Raw genomic sequence first — 16,416 nt, forward strand, 5'->3', positions numbered from 1 at the left:
GTGTATGCATATACTTGTATGGAGATATGCCCGCCAAGTATCCGACTGTCCGCGTGCACAGTGTCGGAGCGGCCTGCGTTTCGACGTGTATCCGCGCCCCCCGCGTTCAGAAGTGGGTGTTTGTGCCAGTTGTCGCCGCGAAGGAGAAACGCGACTGGAGAAAAGAAGTCAGACGCAGTTTGCGTTTGATCGTTTTTGATCCCTCCCTTGCTTTGACAGAGGATCCAGCATGCGGAGAGTTGCCTCAGAGAGTCCGAGACGCTTGAGCAGAGTGCGTGGGGAGTGACTTGCCGAGTCTCTCTTCCGCGCCCCTCCGTCTTCCGCCGAACGCTGTTTGTTCGCTGCACAGTTCTCTCTGGGAAGCAGAGAGTCGCGAGAAGAAGAACTGTCTTCGATAGAAGAATCCGCTCCTGCCTGTGCAGGTGTCCTCCACAGCCGGGGAACCGAAGACGCGCAAGGAGCGCCGGGTGACGCCCCCTCCTTCTCAAGACAAGAAACGCCTGCCGACGCGGACGGGACGAGGCTCAGACCAGAAGAAACGGCTTCTCCGGCAGAGGCAGAGACGGGAGAAGGCAACGAGACGTTTGAGGCATCCAAGAACTTTTTTGTCATCGAAGACTCACGCACTTCCGACACCTGAGAAAATCCGACAGACGGGGCGACACCCCGAGACGCGGGTGCAAGGAGAAGGACGGCGGAGCTATGGAAACCTGGCAAGGAAGTCCGGAGATCTTCGAATCTGAGGAAGTGGAGACGAAGAAAATGACAGAGCAGGACAAATAACTCGCTAACCCGGGACCAGTCGGAATCGCACACAACTGCTTTTCACATGTTCAGAAAAAAGAAAGAAACTGGACGGCGACGAAAACTCAGATGCCGCCACGAGTGCCCAGAGCTGAACTTGCCTGACTGGAGAGTGTACAACGGAAGGGAAAGGTTTGAGCAAGTTCGAATCGGAACACATTAAAGGAGACCTTTACTGAATGAATTTCCTTTTGCCTGTTCTAGCAGAAGGCACGGAACCCTATGCAGCTCAAAATCGGCTGTCCTGAGCGTAATGGCTATGCACAACATGGACAGACGGGCATCTACACGTATAATAAACAACGCACATGCGATTGCGCATGTTTCTACGACACTACTTTGGATTTCCCGAAACGAAGGTGTCCTTGTACCTGTCTGAGAGAGCGAGAGCTGCATTTCCTCCCTTCTTCGCAAGGACTTGCAGAAGGTGTTCGAGTTTCGTTTCGTTAGCGACGTGGAGGGCTTCAAGAAATCCCCGAAACCTCTGGAGAGTCACGTTTGTCGACTCTTCTTTCTCTCCGTCTTCTGACCTCATCAAGTCAGCTTGTTCTCTCTCGCTGAATGCCTGGTCCTCGGAAGAAAGACGCTCCACCTGCTCTTGAAGATGACAGCACTGGCGCCCAGCTGCGCGAAGGAGACACTGGAGAGACTTGGGCCTCACAGGTGTCAAGACGGCGTCTCCTCGAATAACTGAATCTGGTTTTTCCACTAGTCCTTCTTCCTTCCCTCCTTCCTTTTCGCCTTCTCTTTCTTCTTTATCTCCTGCTCCCCCACCTGCGCCTTTGCGCTCGTGCCCCGGACGTTGCTCTCTGCAGAAAACCGCTCTCCGGTCCTCTGAGTACAGAGAAAGGAACGACGTGCAGATAGGACACCGACAGGAAGGCGACGAGGAGACAGAGGTAGCAAACAGAGACTGGGTCGTCCTTTGTTCGGCTCCGAGGCGGCCTGGCGCTGAACTTCTCTCTGTTTCGTTTAAGAGAAAAGTTTTTTTTTGTGGAGAAAACGCGACTGCACGCGTCAGGCTGCGAAGATCTGAATGGAACCCGGTGGCCAGGAGGCGCAGGTCATCGAAGAAGGACTGTATGTACACCCGACTTCGACACGCGTTGCACTGCAGCCGCGGATCTGGTTCCGCCGAACAAGTATCTCTTTCCCGGGACTTCTCTCTCTTCTGTCTCCCAAAACCTTTCGCTTCGAGTCCATTTCGCGCTCCATTTTCCTCGTCTGACCCGCGACTCTTTTCCGCCTCTTCTTCAGCGCCGCGCTCTCCTGTCACTGCTTCTCTCTCCATGCATCTTCTGGCCTTCCGGGGCGTCCTTCGCTGCCTCTCAAGAGCAACCTCCAGCGAAGGAAAAAGAATTCTGCACCCGCAGGTCCCGCACTTGTCCACACGGCCTGAAGAGGAAGAGCACGATTCGGAAGAAGGAAACGAGGAAGACGGAGAAGAGGAAGATGCAGAAGAGGACGAGGAAAACGGAGGCGATCGAGGAGAGGACACTGCACAGGTGGGAGGGAGAGGCTTTGTCTCTTCTTTCGCAGACTTCGACACTGTTTCTGTGGTGGGTCGCGACGGGTCAAGAGAACCGGAACGAGAAGGGAAGCCGGAGATATCAGCTGCTTCCTCTCGTAAAGACTCGGCGGCGCCGGGGCGCCCACGTCGAGCAATCAGCGGAGACAACGCAGGGAAGTTGGAGTACCGCGGAGAAAACGAAAGACAACGAGAAAGAGGAGAGACCGGCCATCGTGAAGAGGAACGGGGGGAGGTCGCGACAAGCGAATGAGGTCCCTCTAGAGCCGACGGGGAAGCTTCTTCAGGGGCGACAGACACAGGGAGACATTGGCGAGAAGTCTTCTCTCCTGCTTCTTTCAGCGGGAGAAAAGACGAAGGCAAGGCAGACCGCGAAACAGGCGATGCAACAGCCGGTGAAGGCAGCGTTAAAACGGCATCCGTCCTCTCCTTTCCGGGGATTGAAGGGATGGAAAAACAAGAGGACAGAGCCTGAGGCGAAGACTCGTGACTGCGTGTCTCTTTTCTTCTCTTTGGACGACTGCCGTCACTCTCACTGTGTCCGCTTCGCCTTCTCTTGGGAGACTGCGCATTCGAGGCCTCCTCTTCCAAAGGCCCCCCGGCAGCGCCGAAGCCAGAAGACGCAGTAGGGGGTCCCGCAAAACTCCTGTTCTTCAGAAAAGATAAACTCACAACTTGATTCTCCGTCAAGCCTCCCACGCCCTCGCTGCCGAGAGACGAAAAAGACGACCGAGGAGACGAACGCCACCCGGCAGCAGACCTGCGCCTGCCTTCACAAGCGACTGGTGCAGAGCGCTTCAGGGTCTGGTGGGAGGAGGTAACTTGAGAAGAAGCAACAGAAGAGGAAGAGAATGAAGAGGCTCGACCGGCGGCACAGATCGGCAGGAGAGAGTCTGGCGGATACGGAAAACTTGCTTGGTCTGAAAAACTTGACGGCAGGGGTAGAGGCTCGTCATCGGTGTGACGCCTTCTAAGAGGAAACTGCATTTTCGCGGTGGAAGGAAGAAGCGCATGCAGCATAGGCACAGCTGGCACGTTGGTAGCCAAATAATTCAAACCTCTCAGGTCCTTGACATGGACGGCAGTCCACTACGCGAAACCCAGGTGTGCATACACCCAAGCACACACACGGGGCAGGACTCGCAGCATCTCAAGGTCGCCGTATACGGCGTGGCAGACGGACTTTTAAACGGGAAAGAGGCCTGCACGGACCAAATCGATTCGTTTCCAAGGTCATTGACGAGAAAGGCATCAAGTAAGCATGCGCAGTGTCGCAGTTTTTACCTTTTTCACGGAATGCCCAGGATCCCGCGGAACCCCCAGGACAAGACGTATCGTGACAGGAGGGCGGTGACACGCCACCGTTCTGCCCACAGCGGACTGCGATCCTTTTTCTGCTTCACGATGCGAGCCCTTCAAGCACTTAATTCTGAAGAAGTGACCGGGAACAGGTCATTTACACGGGAACACATTCCTTTGGCCGCCCGCACTCTCTCAGCGGGTTCATCATCCCCTTCTGAACACCTCGGGTGTCTGTACACCGGAGCTGCGACGGCGACAGCCCCGAGAGCAGGCAGCCGAGAAGAGGGAAGCAATACTGCGAAAGTCGACTTTCTGGAGTCGTTTTCCCAAGGGAAACTCCCGGGTTCGACGCACACGTTTCGCAAGACACGCGAGAAACATCTCGAGCTTTTCTCCGCACTTCTTTTCGAGTAAAAGCTGGCAGTGCGTCGCCTCTTTTTCGCACATGCACAGGCGATCCCGTCTTCTTTGGCTCGCGCGGTCATAGTGCCCCCCGTCCGCGCATGGCGGCGCCTGTTCGGATTTTCTTGAGCGTTTTTGACGTTTTTTGCCTTCACACAAACGTGTCTGTCTTCACTTTCTGCCGAGTGTCCAGGGAACCACGCCTTCGCGCGTCTAGGCTGTTGCCGCCGTCGTCTCGTGCACCTGGAAGAGAGCCACCTCTGTGGCGCTCGCGACCTTCTCTTGTCTTGGGAGCTCTTTCCACTTTTCACCGTGGCACCGCTCTCGGAAGGGGCAAGAGAAGTCGGTCGTTTCTGAACTCCCAGGTTTTCAGCGCGTTTCTCAGTCTCAGTTCCTCTGTGTCGGCGCCTCTTCTCGACCCGTCTTTTGAGGGACAAGGTGTTTTCCATCAAGGAAAGCTCGAGAGGCGTGCAGCGTTTTTTTGCAGCATTCTCGTTTGCTTTTTGTCTTTCTGAGGTCTTCTTGTCTCGCGAGCGTCCGCTGTGTGCGATCGCCAGTCTCGTCGACTCCACTTGAATTATCTGGCTTTCCAGTCTCCTCTCTCTGTGTGACCGTCAACGCCCACGCCGTCACACCCCCCGTCTCTCCCATCGCAGGTCAGAAAGCGCGTCCTCCTCTTCCTCTGTTTCCCCCCTTTCTCTGTCTCTCTTACTTTCTGCCTGAAGCCAACACCTTTCGCCTCTGTCGCCCTCTACTCTTCTCGTCCTTCTCGCCTCTCCCTCGCTGCACCCGTCGCCCTCTCTGCCGCTCCTCGCATCTGTCCGCACACTCTCTTTACGGCCGATACCCTTCCGCGCGCCCAAGATGTCTGTGTCTCAACTCACTGCTTCTCGCCGATCCTCTCGGGGATCCCGCGGCCTCTGCTCTTGCCCTCGCTCTTTCCTCCTCTTCGCCCTCGGTCTCGGCCTGGCGTCTCTGGCGCTGACTCCGCCTGCGGCCGCCTTCCAAGCGGTCATCGAGCTCGCACCCGGCCAGAAGCGTTGCGTCGGTGAGCAGCTGTCTAGACACGTGCTCGTGGTGGGCGAGTTCCACATCGCGTATCCGGCGGCGGCGACGGCGCAAGGCGGGAACATGCTGGTCGTCGCGGAGGACCCCGTGAGTCACTCCCCGATCTTCAAGCAACAGGGGAAAGATCACGTTCGCACGGCGTTCACCACGGCGCTCACCGGCACTCACACGTTCTGCGTGACCAATACTGGACGCCTGAAGCTCGCTGTGGACTTCAAGATGGTGTGGGGTCCCGAGGCCAGGGACTACAGCCAGATCGCGAAGGCTGAGCACCTGGACGAAGTCATGGTGCAGCTCCTGCGACTCCAAGACCGCCTGAAACTGTACCACGCGAATGTGCTCTACATGCGCGAAAAAGAAAGCAAAATGCGCGAGGCAAGCGACAGTACCGCCAACCGTCTGATGACTTTCTGCCTCGTCAACATGATGCTCCTCGTCCTGGCCGCCCTCGCCTCCGCCTACTACTTCAAACGCTTCTTCCGATCCAAGAAGATCATTTAACTGACTGGGCACAAGCCGCTTCTCATGCGACTGTCGCTCTGCTCCCTCCGGTTGCCGGCGGCGGCGCTCTGCACGTCGAAACGGCGACGCGCGGCTACAGCGCGACAGCTACCCCGCAACGTTGAAGAATGCGCAGACGAGAGAGTGCCGGGAAGCTGAAAAGAATGGAAAGAAAGACGACAGGGGGAAGAAAGGAGAAGCAGAGGGGGGAGGGATTCAGAGAGAGAGAAGAAAACGGATCAGAAAAAAGACACACCGAAGCCTTTCGTGTTTCTCTCGGGAGCCTTTTGTCAGGTTTCCTCTCTTCTCCGGCTGATGGTGTTTCACCTTTCCTTCACTGCAGAAGAAAGGATAGGAAATGTCGGTCGAGTGGAATAAACAGAGAACGGACAGAAGAACGGAGACGAACACTTTTCGAGTTTCGTAGACCGCCTCGGTCTCCGCAGATGCTTGCCATGGTTTCTCACATTTCATTTTTCTCAGTTTGTCTCTCGCTGTCTGGTTCTCGTCTTGCGTGTGGTGACTTCTCTCCGGACTGTCGCCGATGGGGAGGAGGTTTTCAACATCCTTTCAAAAGACGTCGAGAGAGAATTTCACATGAGGAAGCAGAAACAGATGCGGTCTTCTCTCCCCTTCATCGTGAAACCATCAAAAACATGGAGAGAAAATCTCACTCACTCTTACAGCTGAACAATGCTGGTCTCTCTCCGCAAACGGGACGACGAAACACGCGGTTGGAAACTCTCAGAGTCAAGCGGAAGTGTGGTGTACAGACACTTCACAGCAATCCCACAATCGAACATCGCAGTTCCCCTTCGCCTGCATATATATATATATATATATATATATGCATTTGTTCACGGTATTTAAGAGATGTGGATGGCAGGTCAGCCTTTCTTTTTTTTCGCGTCTTGCTTGAATCTGTGACTTCACAGGTTGCCTCGTTGCTCGACGAGGAACCCCCGTCGTCGGATGAAGAAACACCGTCTCTATGAAGGAGAGAACGAATTCTTTCACAGTATCCCTACCACAGCCAAAGAAAGGAAAAATCGTCTCACCTTTTTTCACATTTCTCCATTTATACATGTATTCATATATTTACATGTATATCTGCGTATAAGCATCTATATATAGGTATACATATATATATATATATACATATGCATGTTCCAACACACGGCGTTGTTAACGCCGTTTCTCCCGAGCACTGCTCCTTCCTTGAGTATAGGTTTTTCGTTTCTCTGCATGCTTTCTCACCTCAAAAGGAATCTCCAGCTCCCGCAGCGTGCAGGCACGCAGCATCCACGAGCGCTGCTCAGAGGCGACTTTTCTCCCTGTCTTTTTTTGTGTGATTTTTCCCCGTACTTCTAGTAAGTTTTTACGCTGTTAACACTTTTATCGCCTCTGGATATATATGAATATATAAGGATGTGTTCGTGCTGAGCATGCACTGGTGCGCATGTGCGTTGCTAACAGAAGATCTGTCTTTCCGTTTCTCCACCCTCTCTCCACACAGTAGAGGTTTTATCCTCTTGGCCTCTTCCCTTTTGCTCGCGCACTGGGCGGAGCTGCTTGTACCCCGAACGCAGATCAGGAGATTCTGAACGAGACATACTTTCAAACTTTGCTGCGTCTCTCGGAGCAATCTGCGCAACTCTGGATATTTCTCCTGTCTAGGAGTGACGGACTTCGGAGAGTATCGATCTACTGGACGTGGATACAGACTCTTCACCTTCTGCGAGTATTTGGAGGGTCAATTTCTTGCGGAGCACGACGTTCGTCTTCTTCGGTTTTCCGTAGAGAAACCAACTCTGTCTTTGCCGCGTGTGTCAGACTGCTTGGCAAGCGTTTGCGTGCTGTTTTGCGGACGAGACAAGTTGCGCCGAAGACAAGCCTCTTATCCTCCTGTTCTACTGCGCACAGACAGCCGAACGGATGGAACGCGACGCATCTTGAGAGAGAGAAAAGAGTTTCGTCTCCTTTGTAATTCTTTTTTACTCTTTTTTCGACTGCGCAAGTTGGCGCCGAAAGACCGGATAGCCATAGCGTCTCACCTCTTGTCTGTCAGCGTGTCTCTTCCTCGACGTGGCAGTCGCGCTTGATCGCGACATGGCTCCCATTTGATTTCGCGCATTTTTCGAAATTCCGCGCGCTCTGGAAAATCCACGTAGGGGAATAGATCGCTTCTCTTCAACTCCGCTTGCCTCCGACTGGCTCTATTCTTCTTCGGTGCAAACCGGGGTTTCTTCCTGGGGAGGAAACCGACGTTTCATGCTCGTGCGAAAAAACAGCGATCCGGGTGGAGTGTCCGTACACCTGAGCTGGAGCTATGACCAGCTCCTCCTTCTCTTATTGTCCTTTTTTCGTCGGCGTGTCATCTCTCGACTGCGTGCGAGGCTTCCTGCAAGAAGGCGACTGGAGAAACGCGAGGAGGGACAGGAGGGGAAGTCGCTGCAAGAAAGCCTGTAGACACGACAATCTGCTCGTCAATAGCTGAGGTGGTGGACTGTCCTTTGCTTTTCAGTGCCTCGCCTTTCCTCTCTTCTCTCGTTTGAGAAGCAGGATACCCAGATGCTTTGGAGTTTTTGCGTTAGTGGTAATCGGCCTCTGTCTGTTCGGCGTTTCTTCGCGTCTCTCTTCTTTTCTCTCGTCCTCTTGCCCTTCTCACTTCTTCTTGGGAAGACCGGCCGACTTCAGGATTTGCTCTTCTTGGCATCCTCTTCTGTGTCTCCACTTCCCTCTGTTCCCTCTGTGTCTGTAGGTCTGATGCCCTGTCCACGTGTTCGATTTGCGTTTTCCCCTCTCATCGGTTCTCCTTTCCTCTTCTCAGCTTCCCTCTGCCTCGTCAAGATCCTCCTTTTCTGAAGCAGCTGCGTGCGACCTTTTGCCTTTGCTGGATTCAGCTGACTGTACGCTGCATGTGAAGACTGCCTGTCTCCAGGCATGGCTGCCGCCTCACCGCGGGCTGAAAGAGACCGCATTTCGAGTTCCGACAGATCTGCCGCCTTCCGAATCTTCTCTCACACGAGGTGTCGATAGACCTGAAGAGCCTTTCCTCGGCGTGAGGAACCGGAAGCTGTCGCATTTCTCTCTCAACAGAGGAAGCGCTTCACGGGGCCAGGGGATCTGCCGATGCAGTATACTTGCATCCCTCCGTGTCTGTCCTTCGTCTTCCTTGCATGCGTTTTGCGCCGTGGGCAGTGTGTGGAGGACGCGTTCTGCAGGATACGTTGAAGTCCCCGACACACATGTGAAAGGAGACGTACCACTTTATTCTCACGTTCATCTCGAGAGAGATTGACGAACGTCTCTTGCAGGTTCCTGTTTACTTTTTTTTATCGTTCCCCAGTGAGTCTCGCGTCTGGCTCATGGATTCCTCGACCTTTCTCCCGGTGGCTTCCCAGCCTCCGCCACACACTCCCTCCTTCCCCACTCTCCCTGCATCTGCTGCTTCTCAAACACATCCCTCTTCTTCCTCTTCGTTCTCTGTTTCTTCCTCTTCACCTTCCTCTCCTCCTTCTACCTCTTCTTCTTTTTCCTCACCTCATTCTTCCCCTTCATCTTCACTATCCTCTTCTTCCTCCAGTGCTGCCTGTTCTTCCTCCTCTGCCGTTCGCTCTCCCCCCTCTTCTGCGTACCCTTCGTCTTTCTGCTCTTCTCCTTCGCCCTCTCCTGCCGGTTCCTTCTCTTCTTCCTCTTCTCCTCCTCCCTCATATGGTTCTTCTGCTGTGTCTCCTTTCACGGTGTTGAATCATCCACGGAGATTTTCGCGAGCGCCGCTTGCCGCGTATGAAGCATGCAACCACTTTTTGCCCTTTGCGGCGGTGTCGGCCTCCTGTGCGCCGCACCAGCGCTACGAGGGTGTATGTACACCTGGCCTCTCGGCGGCCTCTTCGCTCTCTGCGGCCGCTGAAGCAGCGCTGTCTGCGGCTCCCTGCTGTGCCTGCCCGCGAGCTGTGGCGGGAGACTGCAGACGTTTGCGGTCTTGGGAGAGAATCGCCAGAGTGGATGCCTTGCAGCTTCCCGGCTTATATGAGAAACTTGTCTCCGTCCTTGAAAAGAAAGTGAGGGTCCCCCGCAACTTCCACGGAACGGAGGAGAGCGCGAACGGGGGAGGAGACGCAGAGAACGACGGGCGGGGAGAAGAGCGAGGGAGACAGGGAGACACGGCGGGAAGAAGGCGGAGTTGTGAAGAAGAGCGAGGAGACGCGAGGGGAGAAGATCCGTCAAGCAAGAGAAAGGAGAAGTTTGGAGAGACCAAGGGCATCGATGCATTCCGGGAGGCGGGAGAAGGAGACAGTGGGGACGGGAAGTCAACGCAAGTGAGCAGAGAGAATCACGTTTCGACTCCAGATTCTGCGAAAGAATTGGGAGGCTATGCGACGTCGGAGGAGAGACAGGAAACGCGAGACGACAGAGAAGCCACAGTCTGCGAGCTTCTTCTCGGACCTTCTGTGTACAACGCCATCGAGATGGACGTCCACCGGACGTTTCCGTCTCTACCGTTCTTCAAAGAAGAAGGACAAACCGCCATGCGTCACATCCTTCAGGCCTACGCTGTCTTCGACCCAGTGAGACTCTTTCTGCTATCTCCACTTTTTCGAGTCTCTCGATCGACCACCCTTGCAGCCTTCCTCCGTCTCTCTTCCCTGTGTCTTCCTTGCTTGCTTCTCTCTTTCCTCCATTTGCTTCCGAGCTATGCTTTTCTGCTTAGTCTTTCTCCCCTCTCTCTTCTTCCATTTTCTTCCCTTTCTCCTTTCTGCTTTTCTCTTCCTCTTCCTGCCCTCTGGTCGCGTCGTTTTCTTTCCTGACCTTCCTTTCCGCCTGTGTCTTTGTGCAGGAGGTGGGCTACGTGCAGGGTATGAACTTCGTCGTGGGGACTTTGCTGCACCACAGCAACACGAGCATTCACTGGAAGCTGGACGAACACATTCGCGGCGTGATGAGTCTCTTGTTGACTTCTCCGGACGAGGGGGCTTTGTCTCCTCGTTCGCGCTTCCTCACCTCGTCCCTGGCCTCTCCTTCCCACCCCAAGCAAAGCGGAGACAGTTCGGACCCGAACGGAGACAGTGGGGGAGTGAAAGGAAACAGTGTGGACCGAAAGTGTGGGGAGAAAGACGAGAAGGGGGGACTCCAGTTTTGCATTCGGACGCGAGAAGGCCGAGTGTTTTGGCTACTGGTCGCCATGTTTTACCTCTATGACATGCGGAGGATGTTTCTTCCTTCCCTCCCAGGAATTTTCGAAAAATGCGACAGAATCGAACGCATGATGCAGATTGTTCTCCCCGATCTCGCAGAACACCTGGTGAGGAATAACTCGTTACCTCGAGTGTTCTTTCTCTCGCTTTCTTTCTCACGCTCTCGGTGCCCTTACGCCTGGGTCGCCTAGAGGTCGATAAGTTTTGTTCGTTCCGACTACATTCAGGTCGTTTTTCCAGCTGCATAAGATAACTTTCGAGGAAGTCTCCTTCAAAACGGTGAACGAGCGCAGTTTTGATTTCTTCTGGGGAAAGGTGGTTCGCTTCTCTTCTCTTGCCCCCTGTCTCGGTCGCAGTCTCTGTTTTTTTCTGCTGCAGTTGTGTTCGTTGACGAGAGGGTTCCGCGACTGAATGCGTCGAACCTCCTGCACAAGATCCCGTAGAGACGGTCTTTCTAAAGGCGTGGATCGAGTCAGGAGTGTTGTGGGATGGGGAGAACAGCAAGGCCTTCCGTTTACCATCAGTAGCCTCCGGCTGTAAACGAGAGCAAACAAGGCCCGAGGAGAGGTCTTCGCCCGTGTCCCAGGCGTTTAGGCTCTTCTTCTCTCCCTCCTTTTTTGCATGCAGCCACGGTTCGGCCTTCCAATAAAGCTGATTTGCGGTCTCGTGCCTTCTCTTCTTTGAAACGCGCGCGAGGAGAGCTCTTCTCTTCGTGCTGGGGTACTCTGGAGTGCGCGCAGTCCAGCTTCCTGCTGCTGTCGCGAGTCCGCGTTCACGGGGCAACCGGTGTTTGTCACTGGTGTGGCCGAGAGGCGGCTTTGACGACTCACTGCTTGCGGCGAGAATTCTGCGCCTGTCTGTTGCCTTCAGAAGTCCACCGGCGTCTCCCTCTCGCTCCTCACCTCGGACTGGCTGCTCACGCTCTTCTCCTACAGCGTGCCGCTGGATGTATGTACAGCCGTCTGGACCAAGTTCTTCGAGGAAGGCTGGGTTTTCATCTACAAACTCGTCATTGCTCGCTTCAAAAAAGTCAAGCGGCAAATGTGCAACCAAACAGACCTCGTCGAACTCGTGAAAACCGCCAAGGTGCGCACGGAAATCGACAGAAAACGCAGTCTCGAGTGTCCAGACACCACCTGAGTCCACAGTCGGCAAAACATGCCTAGACACAGACATGCGTGCTTGTGAACATATGCACACTTTCTGTGGCAGACGCACTTCCAATTCGACTCGAGGATGCCCTCATTTTGCTCTGCATTTTCTCGAAGAAAAGTGGAGACACAAGCCGATGTGTCGGGCTGCCGACATAACAGACATCGCGTTTTTCGTCCACCGGTCCTTCGTGTCTTTGGACGCATTTTCCGCTGCGCTCTTCCCTTTCACTGCGCTCTCTGCAGTTCTCTGCGCCGCAGAACGCCCTTGCCGCCGTTGGAGAGTCTGTCGTGTCATGGCTGTTGAAGCCTCGCGGTTCGAAAGCGGCTGCAAGTGGAGAGGCGCCAGCGGTCTCCTACTTGACTTCTCTCGGCCTCCTTCTCCAGCAGCAGCTGCAACAAATCCCTTCGCAAGACGCCCTAACTTCTAGTCTTTCTGTCTCCGTAAGGATCCCGAATTTTTCTTTGCCTTCTTCGTGCTGGGGGAAGTATCTTACACTTTTCCTCTTCCGCACCGGAAGCAGATCGACCTGACCCACGACGTTCTTTCGCTCGCGCAGAGATGCCTCGCCGAGCTCCGCTACAAACACGTCATGGGGTTTGACTTTTGCGCTTGTCAATTTCCATCATATAGTAACTGGAGCACAAAGTGGTCAACTCTTTGTGTGATTTCTCACCTTCATCCATTACTGAAACTGCAAAAGGTTTTTCAGCAGTGGCTACAGTCAGTCGTCCACTTTCTCGGTACCCTTCGTACCCTGCAGGCGCGTCAGTGGAATTATACAGAAAAGTTTCTTACGTTCACTCACGTCAAATAGAAAGTTCTTAGTTCGTCTATAGACAAATCGGTAGATTTCTGACAATACAGTGGCGACCGAGAAACTTGCCTCTGTGTCGCTTTATTGTAGTCGCGTTTCCTTTGTTTTGAGATTGCCCTGCCTCCCGTCATGGAGTGTCTCGACACCGGTGGTCCCGGGGAAACACTCTTCGGTTTTTGGAGGCGGAAGAAGGTTCTCGAAAGAGAGCGAGAGGAGCCTTGAGGCGTGTGCAGGCGGAGGGCTTCCACGATCAGAAAGAGGTTTTTCGGTAAATAAATTCAGATACGAGTCACACTGTTTTTTTTCTTGATGTTGCGCATTTTTCGCGGGTAAAGAGCATTCAGGTCGCCCAGTGTTTTTGAGTTTTGATGTTCAGAACGACCCAAATGTATCCGGCTCGAAGGAGATGTGGCGAGACATTATTGAAGATGCAAGCGATATGGACGTCGACAGACGCCTCTGTGAGTTTTCTCCAAATGCTGTTAAAATACCGCACTTTCTTTGGCCTCGTTTGTGAAATTCAGTTTTTTCGCAAGGTTGCTTTTACACACTGGCAAGCAGGCACACTCATCTTCTCAGACCGTGTATATATGTATAGGTGTGCATTTGTTTATGAGTAAGTCTTGAATTACTTCATATGCACGTGATAAGATATATGTAAACATCCTCTATAAATCTGTACATTCGTATATATATATATATATATGCAGGAAAGATGTTAATTGCATTTGATGCACATGATTACGTTGCAACAGGTGACAAGGTGCTATCGGTAATCGGCATGTGTTGTTCTCTCCTGTACATTCTTCGCTGTCGACATATATATATATATATATATATATATATTTGCATAGACACCCTGCATGTGTGTACTTGTCTCCGTGCGCGCACTGAACGTTCAGTTGAAGGAATTGAAGAGAAACTTTCCAGCTAATTGCTTTTTCTTGTTTTGCCTTCGTTTTCTGCTTCCCAGTTTTGCAGGTGGAGTTGGAGATGCTGGACCGCGAGCACGTGCAGAACCGGGCGAAACGCGCTGTACAGACACCTGAGAGGGTTCCCAGCGAAGCGCCCAACGACAGAGAAAAACGGAAAGAATACCGAGGCGACAGGGGGATAGAAAGAGAACAAAAGGAAAAAGTTGAAAATGAATTGACAGGGGGTGGGGAGACTCGGCGAAGTGGAGACTCGAAACTCGCAAACTCCTCGGCGAATGAAGCGGGCGATGTGTGTCGAAAGAAGACAGTCGGTCTCTGGAGGCCAGGTGTAGGAGCTGAACGCGAAGAAGATGGGCGCGAATCCTGCAGTCAAAGGCATGCAAAGAAGACGGACTCTGGAGAGAAAATGAACGAGACGGAAGGTCCGCGGGGCGAGCGGAGGAAGGAAGAAGAGCACAGAGGAGAGAGAAGGAATGAATCATGTCAGGCATATTATCTCCAGAGAGGCACATGTCGAGGAGAGAAGGGAGATTTCTTGAAGACTCCGGATCTTTTCACAGGCGATGAAAGATCTTATGAAAATACACGGACTTCGCCTACAGCTTCGTCGACCAGCGATCCCTCTGTCGGAGCAGGGAGCCCGGGAGAACGTGGCGCCAGTCGAGGCAAAAGCGAAAAAGAAATAGTGCCTCCAAACGTTATCTCGGCCTGTACAGACAGCTCAGGATGCGCAGACAGCTTAGAGTGTAGAGACAGCAGGCGTCTAGCCTGTTCACCTCTCCTTCATGTTGAGAAATGTCTGGCTCTGCTTAGAAGGGCGGGAGACGAGGAACTGCGGACGGAGACGGAGGAACTTTGCGCAGAGTGTTTTGCTCACCAGAGGCTGCTTTTCCACGTCGCTGAACAGAGACAGCATCTGCAGCAACTCGCAATCGAGGCTCTGAAAAAACCGAAACAAGTTCCAGAGACCCTCAGACACTGGACAGCGCGGGGTGCAGACATCTACGACGAATAGTAAATACATGTTTTAACAAAAACGGGGAACAATCGTCCACGCATATATATATATATATATATATATATATGTGGAATGTTGGTGGTGGATAAATATTTTCAAGTTTCATCACTCAGGACGTATGCAGGAAGAGCGGGGCAGCGAACTGTGCGTGCGAATGTGTGTGGGTGACATATCGAGAAACTCTGTTCAAGTGTGTTTGTCTGCATGTGTATGTGTGTGCATCGTGGTGTTTTTAATTACTGAGGAAAGCTGTTTGTTGCGGGGTGACGAGAGTCGAGTAGAAAGATGAATTTCCTCCCCATGAATTTCTTTGGTCCTCTGGAGGTTGAGCCAAGGGGGATGTGTCCGGAGGAATTTTAGACGCGAGAGAGCGGAAGTCTGTGGCTGTGGTGCCCGAGAATTTTGGACCTGTTCCTCAGAAATGGGAGAAGATCCGATCTTAAACAAGGGATGCGTGTTCAATCGCCTGTGTGCATGTTTACGCGTGAAATACCCACAGTATCTGTGCGTGTTTTTTGGTGTAGAAGAGGTCGCAAATTCGTGGATTTTTACAACACTGCGTGAGTGAACGCGTTTGGGGGCGACGGGACACGTGGAGAGTCAGAGGGATTCGCTGGCCTCTCCGTCTCTCAGCCCCTCCTTTTGTCTTCGGAGAAAGGTAAAGCAGGTTTTGGGCTTGGAACATTCTGTGAAAAAAGTGCATGCGCGACACTTGCGTCCCGCCCACACGTGTTGACCCCTACGTGGGTTGTTGGTGAGGCTCGCGGAGACAGACACGAACAGAAGTACTTTCGGAGAGTGAAGACTCGCTCTTCTTTGGCATCATTCAGTGAGGGTTCTACCGCTTCTTAATGCTGTCCGAGAGGTGCCCGGACGTCGCAAGAAACAGCCAGAGAACTTCTCTTTTGCGAAGATGGAAATGACAGACGATCATCAGTCGAAATGGGTTTGAAGGTTTCCCAGAAAAGCAGCTGCGGGACCGTTGTGGACTTCCACATGCCCAAAAACAACGATGTGTGCAGAAAACTCCCTCTGTCTGTCCGCTCGAATGTGCACAGATCACAGCTAAGCAAGGAATAGAAAAAGTACCCCATTGTAAGTGGATTGCCAACACACGTCATGGTCTACACAGTGCTCTCATTACTTGTAAACGGCTCACTTTGGGAGAGACGCCCACAGGGTCTGGGGTAGCAAGCAGGTTATCTGAGCTGTTGAAACATGCTTTTTGTTTCGTTGCAAATACGCGTCCATCTAACTTCTCTTCCCTGATGCTTGCGAGGCTCGTGAGGCGTGGGTGAGAGACTGCGGGAGCAAAGTGGGATATTCTTCTGTCTCGGAAACAAGACAGTTCTGACTTTTCTGGGGGTGTCTGTTCTTTCCCTCGACAGTCTGTATCTTGCATAATAGGAGCGACACACGAGTAGCCAAGGAAATGCCACGGAGGGCATGTCAAACCAGAAATTCTCCTGGATCCAAGAGAAGGGACCTCTAAACCTATTTAGAGTCGTCCGTTCTGTGCAGATTCAAAGATGGAGGATCTCTACGAAGTCCGTTTACTTCCCAGAAACTCTGCTTTTCCGCGAGGGTGCATCCTTGCACTTTTCCCCCCTTGGTGTGGAAACTGGGGACTTCTCTGCGGCAAATCTTTGCATACAGGCGCTGTAGAAAAATGTATAGACGGGATACATATA

General features: G+C 52.9%; 4 protein-coding genes across 4 annotated transcripts; 3 read left to right on the top strand and 1 right to left on the bottom strand.

Moving 5' to 3' along the window:
* On the bottom strand, positions 1 to 3,938 carry TGME49_289790 (hypothetical protein). Its single transcript, XM_018782095.1, has 2 exons — positions 1,176 to 3,938; positions 1 to 739 (listed from the first exon to the last, which is right to left on the bottom strand). The coding sequence occupies exons 1-2, from the start codon at positions 3,350 to 3,352 to the stop codon at positions 169 to 171; spliced, it is 2,748 nt and encodes a 915-aa protein (XP_018636419.1). The 5' UTR covers positions 3,353 to 3,938; the 3' UTR covers positions 1 to 168.
* A 962-nt stretch (positions 3,939 to 4,900) lies between these two features.
* On the top strand, positions 4,901 to 5,605 carry TGME49_289800 (hypothetical protein; the record flags this gene model as incomplete). The annotated part of the gene is made up of 1 exon (XM_002368364.2): positions 4,901 to 5,605. The coding sequence occupies one exon, from the start codon at positions 4,901 to 4,903 to the stop codon at positions 5,603 to 5,605; it is 705 nt and encodes a 234-aa protein (XP_002368405.1).
* A 115-nt stretch (positions 5,606 to 5,720) lies between these two features.
* Positions 5,721 to 6,600, top strand: TGME49_289810 (hypothetical protein; the record flags this gene model as incomplete). The annotated part of the gene is made up of 1 exon (XM_002368365.2): positions 5,721 to 6,600. The coding sequence occupies exon 1, from the start codon at positions 5,734 to 5,736 to the stop codon at positions 6,598 to 6,600; it is 867 nt and encodes a 288-aa protein (XP_002368406.2). The 5' UTR covers positions 5,721 to 5,733.
* Positions 6,601 to 7,475: 875 nt separating this feature from the next.
* TGME49_289820 (TBC domain-containing protein) lies at positions 7,476 to 15,559 on the top strand. The gene is made up of 6 exons (XM_002368366.2): positions 7,476 to 10,176; positions 10,446 to 10,910; positions 11,674 to 11,889; positions 12,201 to 12,398; positions 13,149 to 13,233; positions 13,746 to 15,559. Exons 1-6 carry the CDS (start codon positions 8,974 to 8,976, stop codon positions 14,720 to 14,722), a joined length of 3,144 nt encoding a protein of 1,047 aa, XP_002368407.1. The 5' UTR covers positions 7,476 to 8,973; the 3' UTR covers positions 14,723 to 15,559.
* Positions 15,560 to 16,416: the final 857 nt, after the last annotated feature.

The sequence above is a fragment of the Toxoplasma gondii genome, chromosome IX (genome assembly GCF_000006565.2).
Source record: "Toxoplasma gondii ME49 chromosome IX, whole genome shotgun sequence".
Taxonomy (NCBI): Eukaryota; Apicomplexa; class Conoidasida; order Eucoccidiorida; family Sarcocystidae; genus Toxoplasma; species Toxoplasma gondii.

Coding starts and splice junctions, on each gene's coding strand:
- TGME49_289820 (XM_002368366.2), top strand. CDS start 8,974: ATGGATTCCTCGACCTTTCTCCCGGTGGCTTCCCAGCCTCCGCCACAC. Junction 10,177..10,445: donor CCTACGCTGTCTTCGACCCA/GTGAGACTCTTT, acceptor GTCTTTGTGCAG/GAGGTGGGCTACGTGCAGGG. Junction 10,911..11,673: donor CCGATCTCGCAGAACACCTG/GTGAGGAATAAC, acceptor TGTTGCCTTCAG/AAGTCCACCGGCGTCTCCCT.
- TGME49_289790 (XM_018782095.1), bottom strand. CDS start 3,352: ATGCTGCATGCGCTTCTTCCTTCCACCGCGAAAATGCAGTTTCCTCTT. Junction 740..1,175: donor GCTCTCGCTCTCTCAGACAG/GTACAAGGACAC, acceptor CCACTTCCTCAG/ATTCGAAGATCTCCGGACTT.